Source organism: Martes martes (assembly GCF_963455335.1).
Source record: "Martes martes genome assembly, chromosome: 5".
In the NCBI taxonomy this organism is placed as follows: domain Eukaryota; kingdom Metazoa; phylum Chordata; class Mammalia; order Carnivora; family Mustelidae; genus Martes; species Martes martes.
In genome coordinates, this window is record NC_137892.1 from 65833974 (window position 1) to 65860823 (window position 26850).

The window sequence follows — 26850 nt, forward strand, 5'->3', positions numbered from 1 at the left end:
GACACTCAGAGCAGCGATGGAGAGCAGCGCGGCTCGGCCGGAGTGCAGCGCATCGCGCGCGCCTCGGAACTTTGTCCCAAGCGTGGAGCGGGGACCCGGGAGTGCAGGGGCGGGGAGCTCCCGCGGCAGGAGCGCGGCGACGGCGCTCCTCCTTTCTCCACGTCACGGGGGCCGCTCGGCGCTCTCCCACCCCCGGCCGAGGGAGAGCAACTCCCTAGCAGGGCGCGCCGCCGAGTTGGCGAAAGGGGAGGAGGCGGGAGCGAGCCGCCGCCGCAGAGAGGCCGGGATCCCGGAGCGTAGCTCGCGAACCCCGCCGGGGTGGCCTCTGCAGCCGCGGGGACCCCGCGTTCGGGGCTCCCCTGCTCCCTTTCGTAAGTCGACTTGGCCACGCAGGCCAGTGAGGAACGCCCGGGGCCGGGGTGCAGAGCTGTCCCGCGGTGGCGGGTGCGGGGCTCGGATCCCAGCCGCGGGGTGGCCGGGACGCCGGGACCCTTACCCCCTCGAGACTTTCACTTTCCCGCTGGGGAAAACTTGGGCGCCGTGTTGCTCTCGGGGGTGAGAGCTGGGGCGTCGGCCCCAGGGTGCCGCATCGGGATCCCGAGCTGAGCCCCCGCCTGGCTGCGCGCCTGCGGGTGTCGGCGCGCAGATGGAGCCCGGAGCTACTGTGGGCGACCCCGCCGCGCGCCAAGCGGACGCCGCAACTTCGGGAACCCGTGCGGCGGCCGGGAGTCGCGCGGCGTGTGCGCACCAGGGTTTCCCCAGACTCTCCCCGAGCGGTGAGGACGCGGCTCCGGCATGCGCCCTTTCCCGAGGCAGGGGTCGCGCAATCTAGGTCCTCCCGGCCGGGGCGCCCGGGAGAGCCGCTCAGGTGAGGGGCGCCGAGAGGCAGGGTCACGACGCCCGCTTTTCCCGACTAGCCCGCCAGCTCGGGCCGGGCGACGCTGCGGGAGACCCGGGCCGTGGGCGTCCTCGCCCGGGGTAGGCGGGACGTGAGTGGGCGGGAGAGGGACGCGGCGCTCGGGAGTGGGCTGCTCCAGTGGCTTCTCCGTTAGGACTAGGTGCTTGGCGGGGGGCGAGGGGGGGTGTCTTACCAGTTTGGGGTTCGGAAGCTGCGGGGCGGACCTCCCGGCGGTACCCTCCCAGGGACGGGCTTCTGCGCTTTTTTAAGGTCAAGTTTTCTGCCGCAGAGCTGACCGGGACGTGTCCGTCCCCCCGTCCCCCCCCCCCACCCCCCCGCCGGCGAGGTGGCAGCGCCTCTCCGGCAGGCTGGGAGCCTCCGGGGACCCGAGCCAAGAGGTCTGGACACTCAAGTCAGTTTATCATCTTAGGCGAACAGGGCGAGTGAACGGGTATTGCTCGTTAAGTTTTAGAACTGAGTTTTCAGTCTTCGGGAGGTTTTCCAGGTCGTTGTAGCCTGGGAAACTTGGGCTTATACCCCCTTACTGGGCATGCGAAGAGGTGGTGTTAGCCCTTAGGCCCTTATGCTTTCCTCTTCTCATCTGTAAAGCTGAAGAGCAACAAACCAGAATACTAAGGGAATCAGGAATAATATTAAGTATCCATGTAGTTTGGTAGGCATAGAAGTCACCCTTTTTGATCTTACATGAGTAAAACGTGCCCTTATTATTAAACTACTTATCAGCCTAAGGCATTCTAGAACCCAGTGTCCCTTTTGCCACCTTTTTTTGACGGTGTCTTGAGGAAGTAAATCTTTTAAAAAATAAGTTAATTATTGCAAAGAACATTTCCTGTGTTGCACTTTCTAAGGATCTGGTACTGTCTGAGAAATGACTAATTAAGATGATGTTGGATTATATTTTTTTATTAGTGTGTAAACAATAGCCAAAGAATTCGGTTGTATGGTAGTAAATTTGGAAAACTGATAGGGGAATTGGGGGGGGGGGTTCCCCTCCTGTTTATTACTTGTACTCATTCCAAAGTTTACTGTAATTTGCTAAGTGCCGGAATAATCACGACAGAGTTAGGTAGGGGTGAATGGCATAATTGGGGAATAGGTCAAAGTTGGCTCTTGATGACATCATGCTAAGAAAGTACTCTCAAGACAGGCAAGCAGTAAATAGTTACCAATCTGCCTTTGAACAAACTCAGATCATGGCTGGGGGGAGGTGAGCAAGTAGAGAGTATTCATGACTGTGCCCAGCTTCCTCTCTCCCCCTCTCTCTCTCGAATCACTGACTCCTGGAGCTGGTTTGGGGAGTATGAGTTGGTGACCTGGGGCTTATCTTGGCACCACTATCAGAAGTGTAACTGTGTCTGCTTCAAAGAGTTTCCTTCTTCCTTTGGGAAGCAGGAAGAAAACAGCAAGATAGTGAGATTATGTGATGCAGGGTTGAAAAGTCCATCATCTGTCCAGATTTATCAGTCCAGGTTTTTTGAGCATTTACTGTGGGTCAGGCCAGTGCTGGGTGCTGTCGGAGCACAGATGTGCTGAGCCTGGGATAGAGGCAGGAGGCCTTCTTGGGGAGATTTAAGGTCAGAAGGCCTGAAGGATTAGTGGGAGTGGCTTACACTAAGGGCAGGGAGGAGAAGGAGGAAGGGAGCATTCTCCCCCCAGGGAATGGTGTGCCCTAAGACTGAGGAGAGCTAGCAGAGAGTTCAAGGAATGGAGAAGTCCATTGGAAAAGATGATGCCATGCCTTGGGGCTGATATGTGGCATACATCCTCTGGACAGTTTCACCGCTGAGGGTATCCTGGTGAGATTTCTATTCAAAATACCTAGGTTGCTGTGTGAGAGTGGATCTGAGGTGCCCGAAAGGTAAACAGGGCTGTTCCAAGGGTGTGAGAGGCCTGGTGGGCTAGGCTGAGCCAGGGGCAGCAGGGTTACACAAGTGCTCAGACTCAAGGCAGACCCTGGAGTGACTTGGTGACTACTTTTGTGTAGGACAGGGCAGGACAAGTCCCTCCAGGTTTGAGCAGGTGTTACTGTCATTTCCAAAAGAGGGAACATTAGAGGAGGGGTAGAGTTTGGAGGAAAGATAGATTTGGTTGATTGTGTCTGTGTTGGGGCACTATTTAAAGCCTGGGGTGGATGGGACAGGGGTGCAGGCCTGAACAGAGCCCCTGCCTTCATGGGGAAGGGTGAGAGCCGGGCCTCGTGTCTCTACCAAAGCCCACGGGGAGTGAGCACCCTGCGTAGTGTGGGGCGTGGTGTGGGCCGAGCACTGGCAGTGGCCTCCACGCTTAGCTTCTTGGAAGCCACTCCTCAAGGGAGAGGCAGGACGGCGAAATGGCTTTTTTAAGATGAGAGAGCCTCACACACAATTTATATGTGAATGGGATGGAGCCAGTGGGCAGGAAAGGCTGTCTGGAGTCCATTTCCGGAAAAACAGTCTGACTGTGCGGGATTGTGATATCAACGTCCTGTAACTATCACACCGTCTTACAGAAACAATATTTTGAAGCACACATGAGCGTGAAATTTAAATTTTTATTTCGTAGGCTAGGCAAACTTCGTGTTTAGGAAAACGCGGATGGGAATTGTGTCACAAAGCTGCAGCATCAATGTGGAGGGGCCCCTGGAGCCAAACTTGGCCATCCCACTGCCTCCCTCGAGTGTGGCCTTGGCTGAGCTTCCTGGGCCCAGAAGCAGCGCCACACCTGCGTGGTGCCTTTATGGTACCCAGTCCGGTGCTGTTGTGAGGGGAGCGTGTGTGCGTCATGCATGCTAAGTGTGGACACGCTGTGTGCATGTGTGCACTGCGCCAGCCCCTGGTGGGTGCTCCATAAGCCTTAGTGCTGGTATTTTTATTGTGATCGTGCCCCTTCCATCATTGCCAGCTGTAGGATCTGAGAACCAGAGAACTGGGAGAACTTGTACAAGGCCATAGAACCAAACAGTGGCGAAGTTAAGGCTTGAATCCCATTTGCCTGGCTCACAGGCAGAGGCACGTCCTCTGTGTAGCACGCTAACAAGTGTCAGGTGCTGGGGGCCAGGAAAAATAAATGGTAATAGAAGAACCTGGTCACTGCTCACCAGACTATAGAGAAGCAAAGCAGATAATATCAATGTCCTAGCTTACAGACTTCTCCCAAACAATTTAGAGGTGTATGTTTTGTATTTATTTGCATTGCTTTGCATGTCATTTTCTATGCATCCCATATGCTGGTAATTTTCCTACTGGGATCGAAAGGCTAAAGCTTCAAGTATATAAGATCAAATAAAATTAATCAGGAATTGAATGCAGCTGGGTTGAAACCTAATGGGCCCCTGGGCACAGTGGGCTCAGTGTGTGCTCTTGGGGGAAAGGATGGGATCAATATTTACTATTTTAGAGGTGCCTGGGTGGCTCAGTGGGTTAAGCCTCTGCCTTCGGCTCAGGTCATGATCTCAGACCCCTGGGATCATGACCTGAGCTGAAGGCAGACGCTTAACTGACTGAGCCACCCAGGTGTCCGGAAGATGCTTTCTAAGAGCGCTCTGGGCCCTCATGTTCTGCAGCTCTGTGGTTCTCATACTGTCCAGGACCACACTGATTTGGGTTTTGCTTTGCATTTGTTGCCTTTTAAAAAAAATCTTTTGGCAGTCTCCTACCCAACAAACTGTGACTCCTCCCAGACTTACAGTCTGCCAAACCCTGAACTGTTCTCTGCAGATACTCCTGTTAAACTCCATTTCTCCATCTGGTACAAGTGTGGTTAATTTCTTGGCCCTACACGTTAGTCTTTGTATTAATCAGCATTAAATTGCATCATATTTGATTCAGGTTTGTCTAAATCTGTTTGGATCCTCCTTCTGCACTCTTTCCTATAAACCTTTGTGTCCTCTGCTGATTTGGCTGCTGATGTCCTGGCCAGAGGAATTAATAACGATGTGAGTATCTTTGTTAGAGGCCTTCCTCACAGTTAATGAGGCTTAAAAAGTTGGCATCTTTTGCAGTCCTTGTGCGGCTGACATCCGAAGAATTGTCATCGGCCCCATCATTGTTTGCATTTAAATTATAGCTGCTCTGAAACATCCCTCACGGGATTGTTCTGTGAGGACCATACTCTCTGACTCCAGCCTTTGTGTCCCCACCTGCAAGCACCCACCACCCCCAGCCCAGTATCCCCTATAGTCACCTACCGACACACAGTCAGGAACTACATGTCCGTGATGAAGATTGCCCTCTCCCTACTTTGTTTACACTGTCAGCTTAGGGTTTTTCATGTAGGTAACACAGAGGTAAGTTTCAGCTTATTTATTGGCAGATTAAGAGGAATTCAGAAATTGCAAAGTAATCGGAAGTGATACTTGTGCCTTGTCATTTCTCTGTGCTTCACTCCACCCCTCACTGCCACCGCCTAGCTCTAGACCGCCTGACTTCTGTGCTAAAGCTCACTTTTAGACAAGAGATTCCGGTTATTTAAAATTTCCTTAATGTAGAATTTTGTTCACATGTGATTCTTAAGGGAGATTCTTAAGTACAATTAGATAATATAATGGCACCAAAAGAGTTTAAGAATGCAAAAAGCAAAACAACTTGATGGCAAGAATGCTTTTTAGCCATGGTTGCTCGAGCACGGAAAAAGTGCCTGGAATCTTAGTCCTGATCCTTATCCAGTCCTGTTGGAGCCCTCTCCCACATCCCTCCCCCTGCATTGAAACACTAGCCTTAAACCAAACTGCAAAAGGCTCAATAAAATCTAAGCCCCCTTTTCCTCCTCCAAGATGCTGCCAAACATCTTTTGATGGGATGTTCTCCCTTACTGGGGAAACCAAAAATTTTTAAAAAGTGCCTGGTGGTAAGGGAGGTCTTTGTTGCCTCGAGTAAATCTCCAGGAATACTGTGTAGTTCTCGCTCTTTGGTTGCTTTTCTCCCCCCGACCCCCACCCCTGCCACCCAACCCTTTGGAGGAGAGCTTTCTGTCTATGTTCGGACTTAGACAATCAGTCTGTCTGCTCTTGGATATAGGTTGGACCTATTTCTAAAGGTTCTGCAAACCTTACTATTTTTCCCGGCCATTTTTCAGATCCAGACAGCCCATGACAGACAGCTGCTCATGCAGACCGCAGCAGAGGGTGGCCAGTTGTGCCTAAGACCAGGAAGAACTAGGCTTACCATAGCTCCCGGGCTTGCCAAGCTTCCTTTTCTCTTCCTTCTGCTCCTTTGCGTAACTGTGGCATGTTTGGAATATTTGCATAGTTGTGTCCTTTCTTCACCACCACCACCTCCTGCACATTCCACCTGACTGCAGCAAGGAGGGGCTTGCTCTGGCCAGCCATGGTCTTCCACCTGGTTCTTCCTTCCTTTAGCCTTCCCAGCAAGCACTCTGCCCTACCCACAGGTGGCCAGAGCTCAATGTTGTCGCAGATGGGTCAGGAGACAGAAGTGGAGTGAAACCCGATGCAGACACCAGTTAAGCTACAACGACTAGATTGGCAGGGGTGGGGGGCACTTCTGTGGAGATTATGGAGATTACAGAGCTGAAGGAAGGGATGTGGAACCAGGGAAGAGATCCTTAAAAGGAGGAAAATATAATCACCACTGTGCCAAGAAAATCCTTTAGTACAAGAACCATTTCTCCATGCTAGCTGCTGACTTACCTTTTCTGAAATATTTGTATCCAATAAAATTGTATAAAAAATTGGGATTTCTTGGGTTGTATTGTCAGATCACCTAGGACCTCACTATTTACTTCTCTCTGGATTCCTCCAGGCTGGACAGTTTCTGGGCGTCTCTCTCCAGATTCTAAAACAGCCCCTCCCTGGCACGTGGTGGGCACACACTAAACGTTGGCTGGGTAGATGGGCAACCAGCTGAAGGGGGATAGAAGTAGGATATAAGGATGAAGGTATATATAAAACATATGCCCAAAATAAGTAAAAGCAGGGACATGAATAGGTATTTGTATTCCCTTGTCTATAGCAGCATTATTCGTAGTAGTCAAAAGACTGGGGGGCACCTGGGTGGCTCAGTGGTTTAGAGCCTCTGCCTTTGGCTCAGGTCATGATCTCAGGGTCCTGGGATCGAGCCCCACATCAGGCTCTCTGCTCAGCGGGGAGCCTGCTTCTCCCTCTCTCTCGGCCTGCCTCTCTGCCTACTTGAGATCTCTCTCTCTGTGTCAAATAAATAAAATCTTAAAAAAAAAAAAAGACTGAAGCCACTCGGGCGTCCGTGGACAAATGCATGATCAAAGTGCAGTGTGTACATACAATAGAGTATCATTCAGCCTTGAAAGGAATAAACTTTTGACACACGCAGCATAGATGACCTTCGAAGACATATGTTAAGTACAATAAGGACAGATACTATGATTCCTCCAATACAAGGGTCCTAGAGGAATCAAATACATAAAAAGAAAGCAGAGGGACGTTTCCCCGGAGCTGCCAAAGGGGGAAACAAGGAATTAGTGTTTAACGGGTACCGAGTTTCAGCTGGGGAAAATGAAAAAGTTCTGTGGATGGTTATGGTGATGATGGTATAGCAGCGTGAATATATCTAATGGTACAGAACTTAAAAATGGTTGAAATTTTAACCGTGGATCCATCCATGTCCATCTACCTCTCCATCCATCCGTCCACCCATCTGCTTGTCCGTCCATCCGTCTGTCCATCCACCCATCCATCCTTCCATCTGTCCACCCGCTCATCCACCCATGTCGTCTCCAACATTTATGGAATGGCTTTTCGAGGACAAACTAAGAAGCAGAGATTTTTTTTTTAAGCACTAATAATCAAACTGGTAAATTTTATGTTAAGTATATTTAACCACAATAAAATAATAGAAGAAAGAATGTTTTTATGATCATCAACTAGCTCACAAATATGGAACAACAAAAGAGAAGATATTTTTTATAGCAAAGTAGTGAACCACGGAAGACTTGGAACCTATAATTGCAGAAGGAAGACAGCAGTGGCACCAGACTTACAGAGAGGTTTAAGATCATGCTACTAAAAATGAATTGCCTGAATCCCGTTGGAGGCAGGGACTTCTGAAGGCTTTGAATCCTGCACAGTCCTGTTTACCCATATGATTCCCACTTTAAAAGGGGGGGGGGACCTTTTTGAAAAATTTCAAGCCTACAGAAAAGTTGTAAGAATGTTACGGTGGTCACAGGCTGATTTCCCCTTGCAGAAACTTTTGGTATGGCTTCTGAGCCATCCGGCCCCGCGGAGACCCCTGGCCATTGCCTCTCAGAGGTGGTCTCCGGGTGCAGGAGTGCTGGCGGCAGGTTGGGGGTGAAGCCCAGTCCTTGCTTGCAGAACAGCCCCTGGCCTCTGATCTGCAGTGCTCCTCCTACAGCTGTTGCTCGTGTAAATGTTTCTGACCCCTTACTGCCGTGCCGCCTATATGCCTGTCTGCTTTTCCTGTCAGAATGCTCAGTGCGTGTGCTCAGTTAGCCATCCCAGTATCCGTGTGAGTCAGCCCCCGGCCCACCTTCTCAGGGAAGGAGGCAGAGGACTCATTAGGCTGGCGACAGCTTCTCGGTGAAGTCGGGACTTAAATTCAGAACCACTGGCTTTAACTGCTTTTTCCAAACCAGTTACGTTGTACACAGAGGTGTGAAGCAGGAGGGTGAGATGCAGGGGCTCAGGAGAGGCAGGGAAGAGAGGAATGGGGTCAGGCAGGTGAGGGAGGGAAAGGGAGCTCAGCATGACGCAACATGGTCACCCTACGTGGTACTGATACCTTCCTTAATAGATAACAAGCTTGTTAATGCATAAGCTCACCAGAAGGCAGCCTGCCAGCAAGGTGACTTTCAGCGATCATGGAGCCCGCCCCCCCTGCTTGTGGCTAGAACCCTGCAAAGCAGAGGTTTGCTAAGAGCTGAGTGGTGCCTACCTGATGTGGAGTGAGCATGTTGGTGCCAGTATCAGAGTTCATTTGGTAAATCAAGGAAGGAGTCTGTTCTGCTCAAATGTTTACCCGAAGTCCGCATCTGCCTCTGAACACAGTTGAGAAGGTCACATCACCTGAGACCTAGAATTTCACACTTGACCATCTACAGGATTGTACTGTCGTACAGTAGTTGTACCTAGTTGTTGTAACCTAGTTAAATGTAAGCTTCATCTTGCTTGTGTGTTTGTGTCTGTATGTCGAGTGTTGCCATTTTCATATGGTCATCATTCAAAGTGCATCTTCACAAAGTTCCTTTGACATACAATGGCTTATTTTTCTCATGTAACAAGAAGGCAGAGTGGGTGTTTCCTGCTGCTGTTCAGTGGTTTGAGGATTTCGGGGCTGAGGGCTCTGAGACTCCTTGGCCTTTTCTTCATGGCCCCAACATGGCTACTGTAACTCTAGCCATCACAACAGAGTTCCATGCAGAAAAATGAGCAAAGGGGAAAAAGCACAAAATGGCATACCTCCCCCTGAATCAGGCTCCTGTAAAGAATGTTCCAGATACCATACAGTATCCTGCATTGACCATTCCTCTACATTGGAGGCTGAAGGGAAAGGCTACGTGGGTGGTACATTTCTGCCAGCAACGATGTTGGGGTCCTCAGTAAAGAAGAGGGGGGCGCCTGGGTGGCTCAGTGGGTTAAAGCCTCTGCCTTTGGCTCCGGTCATGATCCCAGAGTCCTGGGATCGAGCCCTGCATTGGGCTCTCTTCTCAGCAGGGAGCCTGTTTCCCCCTATCTCTCTGCCTGCCTCTCTGCCTATTTGTGGTCTCTGTCTGTCAAATAAATAAATAAAATCTTTAAAAAAAAAAAAAAGGGAGGGTGGATGGATGTTGGAGCGCAACTGACCATCTCTACCAGATCCGTAGATAACATCCTTACCTGCCGGGTCTGTTTCCAAGTTCATCTCGCTGAGCTGTTTTCTGTTCTGGCACCCATATCAGACCGGTTTAATGACTGTCACTTTATAATCCACGTGGAAATCTGAGGAGTCTGGTTCTCGTTTTTGCATTCTGTGCAGTTGGGTGTGTATGTTTGCTTAGACTGTTCTGAACTAAACAATCTTTTACTTTTTCATGGTATTAACTTCAAATATAAACCTGTGTGTTAAGACATGTTATCTTAATTAAAACCGTTGCTAGCATGCATCCTTGTAGGAGATGCCAACTGGAGAGCTTCTGGGAGTCATTTCTAGATTGGACTTCTGCAGACATTTCACATGAAATCCCTGCTTTTGGAAATTCCTCTTTGGTCAGAACTTTTTTCAAGCACTGCAGACTGTATTTGTTCCACCCCTTTATCTTAATTTTAAATTCCTAGGTCTTAACTTTGTGGTGTCTATCCACACACAATGTACATACATTTTCAACCAAGAAGCACAGATCTTTATGAAATGATGAAGTCATACCAGGGTAGATGGTCTTGGATTTTTTAGTGGAGTCCCAAAGCATATTGAAGTCTCCAGCTCAGCTCCCCACCACATCAACAAACACAGAAAACACACAAAGACGCTTTTCTGATTATTTAAAACTGAGTGTGTCTAATCCATTCACAGAGAGTGTGGCCTGGCCTTTAGCCATTTCTGCCATCCGTATCGCTCATTCACATCTGTTTATCCCCATGCTGCCTGTGTGATGTAGTTACGGGCATTAAAAATTCTACTTTAAGTGCACACATGCAAATCAGAGTTACTGTACCTCATCGGCTGCTACCTAACCTTTGAGGAATTAATTCTAGACAGTATAAAATATGGAGGTAGCCATAAACCAAGTAAGTGCTTCTAGAAATTTCTGGGGGGTGAAATTACATGCCGACCTTGGGTGAGGAAAGTTTTTTTTCTCTTTCTAGCATACATTTTAAAGAAAGACACAAATGTTTTTTGATTCAGTTTTTCTTCCTTGTAGAAAAAGAAGCCAAGATATTTTCAACCCACATTTTACATTTAGAACATAAAAAATATATTTGGCTCTGTATTGTGTCCGGCTAAGTGAAGTGTGGAAGGCAGAGAAGAGAAGAAACTAAGAAAGGAATGTAACATTGCTGTTCATAAAGCTTGAGAGGCAGAGGTCAGATCCATTAATTAACTTTTTTTGGGTAATATTTTCTATCTAAAAAGGAGGAAGCATTTTATTTAACCCATTTCCATAGAGGCTAAAATTTAAGGGTGTAGATATTTTGAAATCCCACCCTTTTTATATTTTTGGTTTTTTCTACAGAAAAAACTCTCAACGTCTTGCAACATAATGACATCACAAATCATTACAAAATAGAAACTACATTCGGTAGTATCATTTATGGACCTTTAGACTTCCTGCTAAAGACTTATCCCAGTAGTTTTGCCCAGCAGGATACACAATCAGCTTTTGATGTTTGCCCTGTGGACCAGATGCACCAAAGCCAGAACCAAGTTGGCCACCTCCCAGTTTTTGTGACTATAAAAACCTGCCTGAATTCTGCACTTTTTTTTTTCTTCTCCATTGCTGCAGCCCAGATTTCTGATGACCTTGGGGGACCGCCATCTGGTAAATACAGCCTGGTATGGATTGCTCGTTTCTCCTATGACTTTAAATGACCCCCATAAATCTCCCTGAAACGAAGAAACTCCAGTGAAGTTACTAGTTGAAAGAATTAACAAACAGTGGTTGACACGCTGATGTTTATGCCCACCTTTTGCATTTAGACCTTTAGTCTTGAAGGTGGTAACCGTAGCGCTCCTAGTTGTAGACCGAAGCTCTCAGCTGTGACAAGTTCTGCAGGTGCCTCCATCCACCTCCCCTCGGACGAGGAGGGTCTGCTTTCCTGCACCCAGACGGTGTTAGCTTGACAGTCTGAGCAACTGAGCGCGACTGAGTGCGGGCAGAGGCCCCGTTTGAGGGTGTGTTTTGTGTGTCACACCGCTGTGGCATCCTCAGTCCTGCTCTGCATGGGACATGGTCCTTAGGGATGCTCTAACGCGTCGCTGCAGTCTTGCACTGTCTGACTGGAGAATTGCCCGTAAAGATACTGAACTGAGGGGAACTAATACAGCTTCTGCCATGCATGGAGTTTATAGGAGCTGGTTAGCTGATGATAACTGCCCAGAACTGATTGCTTTGAAAGGAATTCTTTGGTTATTAATCTTTCAAACAATTTTGAGCAGATGGAGGAAAAAAAAACAACTTCTACTGATTAGAGTAACTGTCCTCCTGTCTTTCAAAATCCAAGACGGGTGTACATCCACAGGAACGATATTTGCACCAGACATTAGCAAAAAAGAATGTCATCAAGGAGTGAGAAAAAAAAATTAGAATGTCAGAATGCAGGAAACAATGCATGTTTCAGAAAAAGAAAACCAAACCACAACGTATGGAGCCTTTCCCAGTTTTCCCAAGAAACCATTTCCTCTGGTTGCAGTCCTGTGCCTGAGTAGAGAGGTCCATGCCTGTGACCTTCATGATCGCATTGCTGGATAGCAAAACATTATTCCATGTAACACATGGGAAGTAAGGATGTGCCCAAGATTAAATGACTTGCCAGGATGAGTTGAGTTGTTTGTTTTTAAGGTTTTATTTATTTATTTATTTATTTGAGAGAGGGAGAGAGCACGTACATGAGCGGGGAGAGAGACAAGCAGGCTCCATGCTGAGTGCAGAACCCCATGAGGGGCTTGAGCCCACAACCCCCAAGAGCATGATTTGAGCCGAAATCAAGAATCAGAGGCTCAACCAGCAGAGCCACCCAGGCGCCCTGACTTGAGGAGTTTTTGATGGCACAGCCCCGACTAGAACTTGGGTCTTCTGATTTTGTCCCACTGAATGACTACCCTGTGCCAGTTAGGTATGTACCTGGATCTGGACCTAGAACAAGACCAAGGCTTGTCAGGGAGACAGAAATAAACAAGCGAACAAAGTTACTGCTGCTGTGATGAGTGCTTGAAAGAAAACAAGGAGTTCAACAGTCAGGAAAAAGACTAGAGAAGGGTGATTTGAGAGGACCAGAGGAAAGGACATTTCTCCTACAGCTTGAAGGACGGCGAGGGGCCAGTAACCCCAGAATCCAGAGAAAAATGGTCCGAACATGGGGACAGTAAGTGCAAGGGTCCTGAGGCAGGAAAGGGACTGGCATTCTAGAAACTTCGAGAAGGCAGCTGTTGCTTAGAGTGTATGGGCAAGAAGAGCAGAATAAGATGTAGTTAGAGAGGAGGGTACGGACAGGAACTGGCTGGGCCTTGTGGCCATGGAAAGGATTTCTGGTTTTATTCCAAGCGCAGTAAAACCCCAGTGAAGGGTTTTAAGTGTAGGGAGTAGGACTAGGGAGGGAGAGCAGTCTGATTTATGTGTTTAAATGATTCTTTTGGCTACATTACAGAGAATGGATTAGAGGGACGAAAGGGAGGCTAGTGAGGAAGTTATTTCCTTTAGAGGCAAAGAGTTGATGATGGCTTGGCCTTTGGTGGTTCCTGTGGAATGGCGTGGATGTGGTGGTGGGTGGGTTCGAAACACATGTAGAACCAAGAGGGTTCTACTCCTGCCAAGAGATTGGAGAGGCACCCTGGGCATTGTGGTTAATACCATAGGCTCTGAAATTAGGCCAGAGTTGAAAATCCTGTCCTCCCTATACTAACTATTTACTCTCAGTGTCTCAATTTCCCAATCTGAAAAATGGGGACAGTGATGGGGGGATAAAGAATGAATGATAGGGATAATAAACCTAGTAGGTTTATTGAGTGGAATAAGTAACACAAATAGTATTAGTGCTCAGGATAGACCGTTAGGAAATGACAGGTATGGGTCCATTGAATCTGGGAATGTGATGATTTTTATTGACTTTAACCTGAACAGTCTGAGTTGAGGGAGCAGCCAAGCCAGGCTGGACAGAATCCCACCATGAGGGCTCTAGATCCTGGGCAATAAAAGTCCCTGCTCTATCCAGGCCCTCGAGGGGGAGCAGTTGGATGTACAAACGTGTACATAACAGAATAAACACATTCCTGGCGCCCCAAGAATGAAAGTGTTAAATGATTGCTATGAAAAAAAAATGGTGGCTGGGACTCTGTTTTCTCATCTAGAGATGGAGGAAGTTGAACTCCATTACCGTTAAAAGTCCTTGTCAGTTTTAGGATTTTGCTTCTAGGTTTCTGCAGGAATTATGCAATAATTTAAGCTTTGGTGAAGAAGGCCCAGAAAAATAAATTCTATTATTGAAATGGGTTTTTTTTCCCCATAGAAGAGTATGTTGACCTCCGAAGTGGTTTAGTTTCTAACAATTTACGGACACAGTTTAGAATAGGACTTAATTCACAGTGTATTGTGAAATGCAAGAAACAGGTAAGACAATACCTAAATAGCGAGACTCCTGGTTAAAAAGCAAGCCCACAGCAGTGTCTTTACTGAAAATAGTCTGGAAGGACATCCTGGCCAACAGAATGCTTTTGGCAGGCGGTTGGATTACTGGTGAGCTTTATTTTCTTCTTTAGACTTGTCTTTCTCATTTTTTTTTTAATGGAAGTGTTTACTTTTATAAACAGAATGGAAAAACACTTTCTTTTCCTTTTGGAGCCTATAACCTCTTATTATTTGAGGATTTGTCCTCTAGTTGTATCGTATTTTGGCCGGAGTCACGCCATTCTTGTGTTTTTCGTGGTTACTGTTTACCTACTCACAGTCTGATCATTACTTGCCCTTGCGGTCTTCCCTCTAGAACAATGAGAATGTTAGGTCAGCTGGGTAAGAACCTTGCCTTTCTGCTGCTTTACTGGCTCTGCAGGTGCTGTGGGGTGTTAAAGAAATGCATCTTGGGTGAGTCATCCTCCCACTGATGGTCTTCTCCAAAACTTTCTCTCGGTTTGATGATGAGCCTGGTACCCAGGGCAGAATCAATGACCTTAATGAAATGAAGACGCTGTGGTAGAAGGACCTTAGCTTACTCAGCTAGATCAGGAATTTAATTAATAATTAATTAATTATTTCTTTTTAGTGAGTTCATCTTTATATTAATGTTCTTTTTTTTTAAGATTTTATTTATTTATTTGACAGACAGAGATCACAAGTAGTCAGAGAGGCAGGCAGAGAGAGAGGAGGAAGCAGGCTCCCTGCTGAGCAGAGAGCCCGATGCGGGGCTCGATCCCGGGACCCTGGGATCATGGCCTGAGCTGAAGGCAGAGGCTTTAACCCACTGAGCCACCCAGGCGCCCCTATATTAATGTTCTTAAATGATGATTCTTCTTTGTAAAACTTTAGGAACAAACAAAATCCTGACATTTCTAAATCAATCAACTCTTCAAATCCCATTTTTCGCACTAACATGTAATGATACCAAGTTTAAGAAGTTAAAGGTTCCCCACAGGAGGGATGTTCTTCATGCAGAGAGAAATTTCACCCAGAAGGTTTGCTAAACTCGTTAGCATTCTCAGAGAACCCCAACTGTGTGACTGGTCACAACCAGAACAAGTAAGTCGTCAGTGACGGGATATAAGACAAGAATTCGTCAAATGAGCTAGCTATCTTTTCCTTCGATGGGTTCCATGGCCGGAAGGTTGACTGGTCTCCTCAGTAGCATCTGGATTGCCACAGCCTCTGACCGCAGGAACAGAGTGTGTGCCTCCCCCAGCAAGGCTCCAGGCTAATTCTCCATGTACGGAATCCCTTAAATTGGGTGGAGGGTCTCAGGGCGAGGTGATTTGATGTCCGTTCCTGTTTCAGCTTTGGGACAGTCAGGTAAGACATAGTAATGAGATATTTTATTCAAGGACTAAAACCATTGTGGAAAACGTTATGTTCCAAGAGACAGTATTACCTAGAGGGTTAAGAATGCATCCCTGGAACACAATTCTCTGGGTTCAAGTTTCAATTGATGGGGATCTTAGCTCCGTATAACCTTGGGTGATTTCTCAGTCCCCGCGTGTTTTAGTTTCCCGTCCTGTAAAAGACGGATGAAGGTAGTGCTCACCGCATCGATCCACTGAGGGGGCTGCACACACGCAGAGGACCTAGAACGTTGCCCCATGTAACGACTCTTTGGGGACTCTACATTCATAATAATGCTGATATTAAATTAATAAAGAGTACCTAGAAGCTTTCAGGCATCCGTTCTAAAACACTGAATTTATGTCAGAACTCTGGGGGAAAATGGAAGATAGATTAAAAAGACAGGACGATAAACCAGAGGTGTGGGTGGGATCTTTAGGGAAGTCAATGCAGAGGAGGAGGGGGGTAGCTCGTCGCTCAGGTGACTGTGATGCGGGTGAAGATGATGATGAAGATGAAGCCACAGCCAGTACTGGCCAGGCAGTCCGTGTCAGGACTGTGCTAAAGCACTTTGCATGCCTTACCCCGTTTAACCTCCAGAGCCCCATAGGTGGCTGCTGTGATTAGCAGACTTGTACTGATGTGGACACAGAGATGGGGGAGTTTGAGCAACTTGTCCAGGGTGCAGGTGCTCCATAGGCTCTTTCTGAGATGAGTGGAGGACCTCCTCTGAGCAGAAGCCCCGGCTGTGTGGCCAGAGCGGGGGACGTTTACTGTGACACCCGTGTGGCATCCGCCTTTCAGGCGCAGCCCCCGAGCAAGGTCTTAGCTCTCGGCTGCTCCCCTGTTGACGTTTCCACCTCCTATGCTGGTCAGAAAAGGGGTCAGTCATTTCCTTAACATTGTCTGCCTGTCAGCGCATCCTGCGTGATGTACTAGAAACGCCAAGGTTTGGAGTCAGGCAAGCTGGGCACAGGTGTCAGGTACACTGTGCCTCTCTGTGGGGTGACCCCATTCACATGCAGGGGCTCCTGAGCCCTCGCAGCAGCTCGAGGGGATTTCTCATTCCCATTTTGACACATGAAAACTGGGCTTCAGAGGTTAAATATCCTGAAGCCTCTCCCCGACCCCGTACTATCTCTCTCAAGTGCCGCCCTCCCCATCTGAGTTACTGGAGAGGAGTGTGGGTGTGCAGGGAGGGAGCAAGAGAGGCAGGGGAGTGGAGGGAGCAGAGAACACCTAATCTGCACATACAGATGGTAGATCCTTCGTTCCTGGTCCCTAAGCTAAACCAGAGTCAGTGCTTTGGTCCTCAGCCTCCTCCTCCGTGTCCTGATTTTCCATTCTCCCTCCTCCCTCGGGAAGGCAAGCATGCACTATTTGGCAGTCCTGGGTTTTGAGATTGCTGACTTAAGGAGAGTTCGAGGAAGAGCTGCTAATGGTTGTGGCCACTTAGTCCTGACTACAATTATCATCACTTAGCTGGGTGTACCTTTTGTGTGCCTGCTGTTTCTTTTAAGGCTGTAAACAGTGCCTGGAAAGGTGGGGTAAAGAACAGCGTTTGTGGAAAAGGCCTCACTCATTGTCTTTGTTTGTTTTTTATTGAATTATACAAACAGACCTTATTTTGGCTGAACTATAGCTATCCAGCCGTGTTATCATGTCCTTCTCAGTCGTGTCTTCCTCCCTAGGGACTCGCATCGCCGTGTGTGGCAGTGAACTCTGCAGTGGACTGGGCTCCTTATTTGTCTGGGCAGGTGGAGGGTGAAGTACCCCTTCTCCTGTGGGTGGGCACTTATTTGTAATGTAATTATCAGACTACTTCCTGGCAGCAAAATGCCTGCCTGCTTCCCGCTCCTGGGGCCTGAAGAAGGAAGGAAGCAACCGGGATTGGGTGTTTGCAGAAGGTGGCGTTGCTACACTCGTCTCCTAGGAACCATGTGGCCTGCAGGACTGCAGCCTGACCCCAGCAAGGTCTGCTCAGACCTCAGGAGCTCATTCCCATCGTGGGGACTCCCAAGTTCGGGCTGCAGGTGGCAGGGAGGTGAGGCAGGTGCCACACTGGGCAGGTACCTGCCTGCAGCCCACCTGTACCCTCTGTGGCTCCCCATGGGTGTCACACACAGATTCTCTCCAGAGGAAAGCAGAGCCACAGTTGGCAACTGTGGTTTCTCACGTCCTGAGGCATTCGTGCCCTTAGAGATTCTCACCAAAGCCAGGAAGAGGCCCACAGTCCCTTTCAGGATTTAACAAAAGTTCTTTCACACTAAAGGGCTTACACCTCCCCTGATGACTTGGGACAGGATGGTATTGGGGGGCTGCTTGGTTCCCCTGGTGTCTAGGACTGATCTGTAAGGAGCTCTCCTCCTTAAAGATTCCCAGAGTAGGAAAGGAGAAGAATCTGAGAGCCAGATGCCTGGGCTGTCCCAATTCCCTCCCCTCGTTGCTTTAAAATCACCTCTCATCCCTGGCTGGTGAAGCTCAGACATGCGACCCAGAGCCAGTTCCCACAGGACTTCTCACAGCACCCCTGCCCACCAGTGCCCAGTCACCTTCCCTCTCTGGGCAGGCAGCCATGCCCCCTAGCTCAAATCAGGCTTTCTAGGCACCAGACTGGAATCAGGAAGTGTGTGCTTCAGGGGTTCTCAGGAAGGATGGGGAAGTTTGGGTGCAAGGATCCCCTGGAAATGGGTGACAGGACAGGGAGGCAGCCTTTGCCTTTTTATGTACATGTGAAGATGATAGTTAAATGGTACTTCGTAAACACCACAACAACTCTGGAAGTCTTTGAAAGCCTCTCTAGAAATTTAAGGGGTTTGGGGCATCTGGTGGCCCAGTTGGTTGGGTGTCTGCCTTTGGCTCAGGTCATGATCCTGGAGTCCCAGGATCAAGTCCTGCCATCAGACTCCCTGCTCAGCTCAGCAAGGAGCCTGCTTCTCCCTCTCCTACCCACTCATGCTCTCTCTCTCTTTCAAATAAATAAATACAATCTTAGGGAGGGAGGAAAGAAAGAGAGGGAGGGATCTTTTCATTTTAACACTGTGTCTCAGGGGGAACTAGTAACTGATGCTAAGTAGAGATCCCATAGACCAATAACGGGAGGGACGAGAAAGCAAAAATTTACTTTGGGCAAGATTCATTCTAATCCTAACCATTTATGTAAGCTCCTTCCTATGTATACCTACTTACAATGCATTAGGACAATGATGAGATAGGTTGATTTGGGATTGATGAATCTTGTAAGTCAAATTTTATCATAACACGTACTTCTGAGTGGGTGCTCAAGCTTCTGGGGTTGCAGTTTGTGTGGCCCTGTGTATCAGGAGTCCATTCTCCAATGCTCTGTAACAACTGGCAGGAATCTTGGGCTTGAGCCCAAGTTTGCTTTGGGGGAGCAGAAAGCTGAGACCCAGGGCCACAAGCCTGGCTGGGATTCCCTGGATGCTGATTCAGTTAATGCAGTTGGAGAAGAAGGGATGGTCTTTATGAGACGATCTGATAATGTGGGTGTGAGGGAAATGGAAGAGTCAGATTCTGGCTCTCACATTTCAAGCTTGGGTTATTGAGTGGTTGGTCTCACCATACACTGACACAAAAACACAGGAAAGGAGATGTCAGGTTCAGTTTGGGAATTATTGGAGGTAGGGTGCCTGCGGGATATCTGGTGGAGATGTGGAGGTGTCCATCACGCATCTGGACGTTCATGTCAGAAGCCTGGGCAGCAGGTGAGACTGGAGACAAAGGTGCCGGCAACATGTCACAGTCCAGAGAGCTAGGGACAGAGTGTGTGAGAAGAGCAGTTGAGAAACAGGACCCCAGGGAAACCCACCCGGGAGAGGCTGTGATGGGATTGGGGAGGACAGTTTTTTGTCAATAAGGTGTTCTTTAACGAAAGTCTTTCCAGTGAAGGTGAACGAGGCCATACCCTTCCCAGGAGAGCTAGTTCAATTGACCTGTAAGGAAATATGTAAAAATAAATCAGGTTCAAATGGCTTGTTAATTCTAAATTGCGAACAATGATTATGTCCACATGTAAGATTTACTGATATGTGTTAATGATGAAATTTTAGAATATAAGTGAGGTTCAGTGGGGTGGAGTCCAGAGCTGATGACCAAGAAAGAATTCTTGAGACATCTTTGGTGCAAAGCGGTGGTTTATTAAAGCACGGGGACAGGACCATGGGCAGAAAAAACTGCTGCCCAGGGGTTGTGAGGGGACAGGTAAGGAAAAAGGGAGGTTTCAAAAGAACTTTCATAAACTAAAGAGGACCTACAAGATACTGGAGGCCTTGAGGCCTTGCCATTGTCAAGGTTTTTCCCTCTAGCAAGGTATTAACATTGAGATAGTTGGGAGATTCCTAAAGAATGTCACATATGTCCCAATCAGGAGTGGGGGTGGGGGAAGGTTGCAGGGTGTCAGCTTTTGCTTTGTCCTCAGCCAGCCTTCTGTTCCCTCATCATTAAGAAGTTGCACATGGGCTCTTCAGACCTCCCCAGGTCTCAGGATTTGAACCTCTTTGAAACAGCCCGATGAACCCAGCTGGCCCTCCTGTCCTCAGACCTTGGCATGCTGCTTTCTCTTTAATTTTATTTATTTATTTGACAGAGAGAGAGAGATAACAAGTAGGCAGAGAGAGAGGGGGAAGCAGGATCCCTGCTGAGCAGAGAGCCCGATGTGGGGCTCGATCCCAGGACCCTGAGATCATGACCTGAGCCGAAGGCAGAGGTTTAACCCACTGAGCCACCCTGGTGCCCTGGGATGCTGCTTTCTGATTTCCCCTTCCTGCTGCTTCCAAAATAAATTCATCTGTGCCTCGTTTTGATTAGCCTGTTTTTTTATCTGAAAAAAAAAGCATATAATCATTTTTTAAAAATCAAATACAGAAGGATATTTGGTGATTAATAAATCTCCATCCTACCCAGGCTGCTAATCCCCCATCCTGTCCCATCCCGCCCTGCAAAGCAGCTCCTCTTCCTGGTGTCGTGTCTATACAGTATCCCTCTGGAAATAGCCAGCCACCTGCCTTTTCGTAAATAAAGTTTTATTAGAACACAGCCAAGCCCTCTTGTTTACACCTTATCTGCAGCTGCTTTCCCACTACAATGGCCACGTTGAGTAGTTGTGACAGAGGAAGAAAAATGTTTGCCAACATGTGCTCTTTGGGTGTAGATGCTATTTATATAATCTTTTTTTTTTTTTTTTTGGACACACATGTGAGCACACTATACACAGCTACACATTTTGCTCATTTCCCTTTTACTGTGTATCATGGGGATCGTCTCACCAGGGCAGATGCAGACTTGTCTCAGACTTTTTCACTATGACGTGGATGTAATTAATCCATATTTCATGTGGTGAAAGGGAAAAGGGAGCTGCTCTCTGGGGTCTTTTCTTATAAAGGCATTACTCCCATCAACCAGGGCCCCATCCTCATGATCTAATCACCTCCCAAAGCCTCCACCTCGTAATGCCATCACCCCAGGGCTTAGGTTTCAAAATGTGAATCAGGGAGAGACATAAACGTTCAGTCTGTAGCAGTGGGCTTTCCCCATCTGACTTCAGATTTAGATCTCATAAGGATCTGAAGGGAGACTCACCATGGATGCCCCTTTTAGGCTCAGGTGGGCCATTCGCATCTCCCCTGACCCCTAAATGACATCTAACTGTGTAGACCAGTTCTGCCCAAACCAGAGTAATCTCTCCCCAAATACGCTAAGGAGAAATGCAGACAGTAAAAGTTACACAGTACCCGTATTTTAGGAGTTTACGTAATTGGCCATTCTGTTTGGTAACCAACATCTCTCACAATTCAGATGTAGTTAACACAGAATACCACAAAATACTACTGTTCTGTATATTCTCATTCCTTTTTTTTCTGGATTTTCATAACGGTGAGAACCTTGTCTTATTTACCCTGGGGCCCAGCATTCTGCCTGGCGTGTGAAAGGTACTACCCAGTGAATTTTGATTGAACTGAACTAATTTTCTCTTAGTTCTCTTTCTCGTATTTCAACTGAATCACTCCTTTTTCCTCTTACAGAATGAAGACATTCAAATGTTATTTTAAATACCCAGCACAGCAGAAAGTTTTCATCTTATTTGTGACTCTGTGGCTGTTCTCCTTGTTGAAGCTTCTAAATGTGAAAAGCCTATTCTTCCCTCAAAGAGGTGTTTACTTGGTCGAGTCCTTCCTGAGTACCTCGCCTTTTGTAAGGAATAGGTACACCAACGTGAAGAATGAAGTCAGGTATGACGTGAACTGCTCAGGGGTCTATGAACAGGCGCCTTTGGAAATCGGCAAGAGTCTGGAAATAAGAAGGAGAGACATCATTGACTTGGATGATGAGGATGTCGTGGCAATAACCAGTGACTGTGACGTTTATCAGACCCTGCGAAGGTACCATCAAAAGCCCGTTTCAAGGGAGGAGAAGAGTTTCCCAGTAGCCTACTCTTTGGTCGTTCATAAAGACGCCATTATGGTTGAAAGGCTACTCCATGCTATATACCACCAGCACAATATTTACTGCATCCACTATGACCATAAGTCACCTGATGTCTTCAAAGTTGCCATGAACAATTTAGCCAGGTGCTTCTCCAACGTTTTCATTGCCTCCAAACTAGAGACAGTGCAATATGCACACATTTCCAGACTCCAGGCCGATTTGAATTGCTTGTCAGACCTCCTCACATCCTCAGTTCGGTGGAAATACGTTATCAATCTGTGTGGGCAAGATTTTCCTTTGAAGTCAAATTTTGAATTGGTGGCAGAGTTGAAGAAACTCAACGGAGCAAATATGTTAGAAACGGTGAAACCCCCAAACAGTAAAATGGAAAGATTCACTTATCACCATGAACTCAGACAGGTGCCTTATGAATATGTGAAGCTACCAGTAAGGACAAACGTCTCCAAGGAAGCCCCCCCTCATAACATTGAGATATTTGTTGGCAGTGCTTATTTTGTTTTAAGTCGGGCATTTGTGAAATACATTTTCAACAACTCCCTCGTTAAAGACTTTTTTGCCTGGTCTGAAGATACATACTCGCCGGATGAACATTTTTGGGCTACCTTAATTCGGGTACCAGGAATACCTGGGGAGATTTCTAGGTCAGCCCAGGACGTGTCTGACTTACAGAGTAAGACCCGCCTTGTCAAATGGAACTATCACGAAGGCATCTTGTATCCGCGATGTACGGGCTCCCACCTTCGAAGTGTGTGTATCTTTGGAGCGGCAGAATTAAGGTGGCTGATAAACGACGGGCATTGGTTTGCTAATAAATTTGATTCTAAGGTGGATCCTGTCTTGATTAAATGCCTGGCGGAAATGCTTGAAGAGCAGCAGAGACAATGGATCACTTTATCTTCAAAAAAATTACTTAGGGCTAAAAATCCCATAATCACATCATGATGAAATCATGATAGAAGGAAGGTGTCTGATAAATAGAGCTCTTATGGACTTGTGTGCTCTACCACTCGAACTTAACCTCCTCATAGTTTGCAAGGTGTCCATAATTCCATGCACAAAGGCGACAATTAGCCTGAATTTGGTTGGGTGTTTTTATGTTTGTTCCCTTGTAACCTTATGGAGCTAAATCAGAGATTCTAAACAGTCCATCATCAGAGCTCAGAAACTACTGAGTTCCAACTGTATGCCAGGTACTTTTATAGAAACATATAGGAATTAAATCCAAATTGTAATGAGTTGTACAATGCCTTCAAGGCTTGCCCTAGCCCCACAGCAACCTTAATATCTTACATTTTCCTCATAGCAATCAGGATTCTACAGAAAAGGTGTTGGAGTGTGGGATAATCATGTAACCATTGAAACCACCAATTTCAAGGTAGCGTTTATGTTCAGTGACCAACACTCCACTTGTCTTTTAATTCAGCTCCCTAGACTTTCCTTAACCATTAGAATATTTGAAGGAGAAACTCCACTACCTCAGGAAAGCTCAAACAATTGTCCAATTTCCTGCTTGCCAAAGCATAATTTTCCTATTGGTGCCTCACCCTTTCAGTTCAGGGTCCAAAGACTCTGTTGGCGGGGCATTTACAGTGGGTGAATGTCAGGGAGGCTGGGTGGGGGGTGGGGGGATTGGGACAAGTGGTGCCTGAAGAGAAACAAAGGGATCTGTAGGACTTTTGCATCATGTTACACAATGGCTTCATGAATGATCCCTTTTTAATTCAGTAGTTCTTTAAAATTATTGATTAAAAATAAGAACTTGATTAATAGTTCAAAGTGTTACACTCCCAAACGTTGAACCTAAGTCTTCTAGCTCATAGATTATCATTATATGTAGGGTTCTTTTTATAGTGGAATTAGTGTAATTTTGTTTTATGGAACCATTAAGCTAAGAGTCACTGAATTTTCTTGAAAACATTGTGTAAAATATGACAGCTTTCTAAATTAACTATTATGGTCATTTAAAATTTTTACTTACATCTCCAGTAACTATCCAAGTAGAATCCAAGCTTAAACTTACAAAAACTGTTTAAGTCTACCGAAGTCTCCTCAGCTTAGAGAGAGAGAGGAAAATTTAAGTTTCTTAATGACATAGGAAGAATATTCATTAGTGGTATTTTGTAAAACCTACACCTTAGAAAACTACCAGACGAATCAAATATACATCTATTTTAATGTCACTGTCTTGTGCCAGAGGTGAAATGGGACAGGAGCAGGGTCCTGAGAACAGGTTGTAGTATTTTTTTTTCTTTTTACGTCTCTTGGGAATTCATGGAACTCACGTGAAAATTTTTTGCTGATCTTATGTTTCAGTGTCAGCCTCAGCATCTACATAAAGATGTAGTAATCAAGGCCAATGTGAGACTATTTGGAAGACTAGAGTAAATATTTTTGTAAATGCCTGTTTCTACCTGTGAAATGTACTTTGCTGGTTTTAAAGTTTATGATACTGAGAGCCAAGTGGCACCACTTCTCTCCCCTTCTTCTCTGAAACTCATTTTTCTTCCTCTTTTCCCCCTACCCCCTTCAAATTACTTTATTCTCCAGAAACAACTATGACCAAACTCCTCTTCTTAAAAATAAGTAACTGGTGAGGGCCCCTGGGTGGCTCAGTCAGTTTAGTGTCTGACTCTTGGTTTCAGCTCAGGTCATGATCTCAGGGTCATGAGATCGAGCCTCACATGTGGGGCTCCGTGCTCAGTAAGCAGTCTGCTTAAGATTCTCTCCCACTGCCTCTCTCCACCCCAAAATAAGTAAATCTTAAAAAAAAAAAAAAAAAAAAAAGTAACTGTTGGATAGAGTGAAGTTCTGCAGAAGACACTTACCAGTTTGATTGTGTTTGTGGGTGTGACAAGCCAAATCATTTTGATCTCTGGGAGCCTCAGTTTTTCTGGTCTTGAAAGTGAGTACTTGGATGCCTACCCTGGCTTCCGCACACATTCATGTGTGTGTGTGTGTGAGAGAGAGAGAATCAATTAAAATAGTGTGTGAACTGGTTTGAAAATGAAGACAAACTTAACAATAAATACCAGAGCTCAGTCTCGTTATAGGGCAGACAGAGATCCAGCCCCACTGTGAGACCTACCCATTTACTTCTTCTGGAAAACCTTTGAAATATAAAAGAAGTCACAGTTGCAGGAACAACTTCTGTAAATGAAGCTGGGTTCAAAGAAATCCCTGTTACCACATCTGGAGTTCTTTTTAAGCCAACAGGATCAGCACATCGATCCAGTGGCTTGGATCAATTTTTCCTACCTTCTAGGCTTCAGTACACAAGGTCCTGCTGAAATCTTTTTTATGCTGTTGGCCATCAGAATAAATGTAAAGGCTGAAAAATAAATATTGATCTCCTGTCCAGTGTCTTGCCTCCTGGTGAGAAATGATTCTATCCCTGGAAAGTTTCCAGTTGTTAATCACTTTCATGCCATATTCCAATGAAACATGGCCTCACAAAGACACGGCAGTGCCTTCTTGTCCCCATTGACACATTTCCTGGGATTCAATTGAACATTTCAGGGAGCTTGTCAGGTCATCTCTTTTGCCTTGGGAATCCTGAAGTTTCCTTTCATGTCTTTGAACCTCCTTGAGACCTGATTTTTCCGCGAAAACCTTTCCGTATGATTTTTTTTCTGGTCTGGAAAATGTTCTATAGTCTGTGTTTTATAATCATTATTTGCGTAGTATTTATTGAATCTAGGTTCTAAGTTACTTGGCAACAAGACCAGGACCTTAAAGTTTGTATGTTGTATTAGATATTAATCATGAAAAAGCTACTAAAATAGATCTACATTATGTGAACAATCTACTATAACATTATAATATTTAAAGATCAATGTTGCTGCTATTTTTAATGTTTTGGTTGTTCTAAGTTATATGTGTATATATATATGTATATGTACATATATGTATATATATACATACATACACACATACACAAATAAAATGTTTAAATTTACAGTTAAATTTGAAGATTTCTCTTGCCTTCCAGAATGTGAATATTATACAGACATATATATTTTGACAAATTTCATGAAAACAAAAATGACAATCTTCTTTGTGAATGGAAAGTGGATGTACTGTATGTATGTTACAACTGTTTTTGTTGTGTGTGTGGTTTTTGTTTTTGTTTTGTTTTTTTTTACCATTTTTGAAAGACATAGTTCCCATTATAGGAGTTTTAAATAGATTGATGTTAAATTTTGGTGTTAAACTGCTAGCAGATGTTAATTCACTCTGATTGTAAAATAAAATATGCTCCAAAAACCAAACCCCTGGAATTTGTGATGTTTCCTTTCTCTGGTAGTACTGGTTCCCCACAGAGACTTTCTGTTTATGATACTTGCCCAGTATTTGAAAAGCACATGTGATTTCACTTCAGAGTTAAAGAATTCGTTGTGTGTGTTATACACAAAATATGGGCACCTGGACCTGAATTGTTCAATATGAAGGAATCTTTCAGAATCTCTGTCTTCATTCTCCTCCAGATTGACTCCTAAGATGAATTATCAAGACAAGTATTCCTTTGTGCTGGATTACTTTGTGGAAGTTACAGAGCGGGGAGATCGAGCTCTTCATATCTGGTCCCTTGGTCCCTGGAGAATCAAGCCTTTTTCTCTTGCACACCAGGACTCCTGCCTCAGGGTGAGCCCCTTGACTGGATTCCTCCAGGGCCCTCAAGTTGGGTCGGTGGGTCATTTCCTACTCTGCTAAGCTAAGGACCACTTCACATGACTGATCTCCATGCCTCCCACCCACTCGGAAAATGCCCCTGACCAGTTTTCCTCTGTCACCCTGTATAAAGCCGTAATTGTCACCAG

At 46.2% G+C, this 26850-nt stretch overlaps 1 protein-coding gene across 1 annotated transcript; it reads left to right on the forward strand.

Annotated features, from left to right (window-relative positions):
• On the forward strand, positions 1–24789 carry GCNT4 (glucosaminyl (N-acetyl) transferase 4). The gene is made up of 2 exons (XM_080804403.1): positions 1–371; positions 21610–24789. The coding sequence occupies exon 2, from the start codon at positions 21611–21613 to the stop codon at positions 22973–22975; it is 1365 nt and encodes a 454-aa protein (XP_080660529.1). The 5' UTR covers positions 1–371; position 21610; the 3' UTR covers positions 22976–24789.
• The last annotated feature ends 2061 nt before the right edge of the window (positions 24790–26850 follow it).

Excerpts from the sequence above, each read along its gene's own strand:
- GCNT4 (XM_080804403.1), top strand. The coding sequence starts at position 21,611 with ATGAAGACATTCAAATGTTATTTTAAATACCCAGCACAGCAGAAAGTT.